The sequence below is a fragment of the Penaeus monodon genome, chromosome 21, assembly GCF_015228065.2.
Source record: "Penaeus monodon isolate SGIC_2016 chromosome 21, NSTDA_Pmon_1, whole genome shotgun sequence".
Taxonomy (NCBI): domain Eukaryota; kingdom Metazoa; phylum Arthropoda; class Malacostraca; order Decapoda; family Penaeidae; genus Penaeus; species Penaeus monodon.
Window position 1 is genome coordinate 20893795 of NC_051406.1, and position 1246 is coordinate 20895040.

A 1246-nucleotide genomic window follows, 5' to 3' on the forward strand; every position below is an offset into this window, starting at 1 on the left:
CGTACCCTACAACGATACAAGTGTTACAATCAAAAATCTCCAATGGACCTGAGAGAGTGTTCTGATAACGATAGGGAAAGAAAGCGCTTTTTGCAAAGAGCTTGCCGCTACCTCAAGGAGCGCGAGGCCAACACCGCTCCGTGACGTCATCAGCTAATGATTCCAAAGAGCGAGAAGTAAGATGCAAAAATCGAGGAACTCCCGACGATTTTGCGAGGCTTGGGCAAGATGGGAGGGTGTGTAGGGACGGCCAGGGAAGGCTCTGCTTCAAGCCGTACCTCATCGGGCGAGGGATCCACCTCACTGAGAGGTTTGTTGGAAAATACGTGGAGCTTTTTTCCGGGAGAGGAGGAGGAGGTTTGGTGGGCTTATCCTGATAAACAAATTCATTTCCAGGTATTACGATCAAGATTCCTGGGTTAATTGGAAGGTTATCGTCAGTTTAGATATTTCGAAGGCTGTTTATGAATGGTGTCTTGTAGTTCTCCCCCTTGTGTGCATGTTGTGTTTGCATGACATTTCTACACACGACAAGTGATACATAAAAGGAATTGATTTTGTGGAAGAGAAAGGCCATTTGAAAACCTTCCCTGTGGCAGTCTGTCGTAGTTAGCGAGAGAAATGACAGGCTCTTATTCTTCTTCCATTTCTTATCAGGGCCTCGGGTAACACTTGAGCAAGAAGGATAAAAGTTGGATTAAATGCAATTCCCAAATTATTCATAATGAGCCTTGCCTTATATCATGATGACTTGGACATTTACATTTAGAGGTTTATTAAAAAAAAAAAAGTGAAAAATTGAGGAATCATTGGCATGTAGCAAAAAGGTCAGTAACTGATCATGTATTGAAAATGTAATGTAATTATTTGAATGAAAATATGAATAACTTGCAATTATACTAACATTTACCCTCTTAGTTATTTGAATAAATGTTGATGAACTCAAACTCATGACACAAAAATTGACAAGTAACGCGAGGCAAAACGACTGCGATTGTTTAAGCAAAAGGTTTTCCAGTTATTTTCAAGTTAATTACCTTCCGACTAGATAAGCAACTTCCTAGATAGACATCGACCACAAATGTAGGGAATCATCTGATAACCAGTATTTGAATGACATTGGACTGGACTAACAGAATGATGTCTTTAGGAATTTATTAATGGAGTTTGTTCAATCATTTGATATACTTATCTAACAAATTCAGTGGGGCATAGAAGTAAGCCATTGAGAAATTAGAATTTACAG

General features: G+C 39.5%; 1 protein-coding gene across 1 annotated transcript in view; it reads left to right on the plus strand.

The window, feature by feature from the left end:
- Positions 1 to 117: 117 nt before the first annotated feature.
- The window catches only part of LOC119586337 (ubiquitin domain-containing protein 2-like), a gene marked incomplete in the record, with an annotated part of 10562 nt that continues 9433 nt past the window's right edge, over positions 118 to 1246 (plus strand). Inside the window, 1 exon segment of the mRNA XM_037935050.1 lies at positions 118 to 310. Coding sequence (XP_037790978.1) covers positions 229 to 310 — 82 coding nt within the window.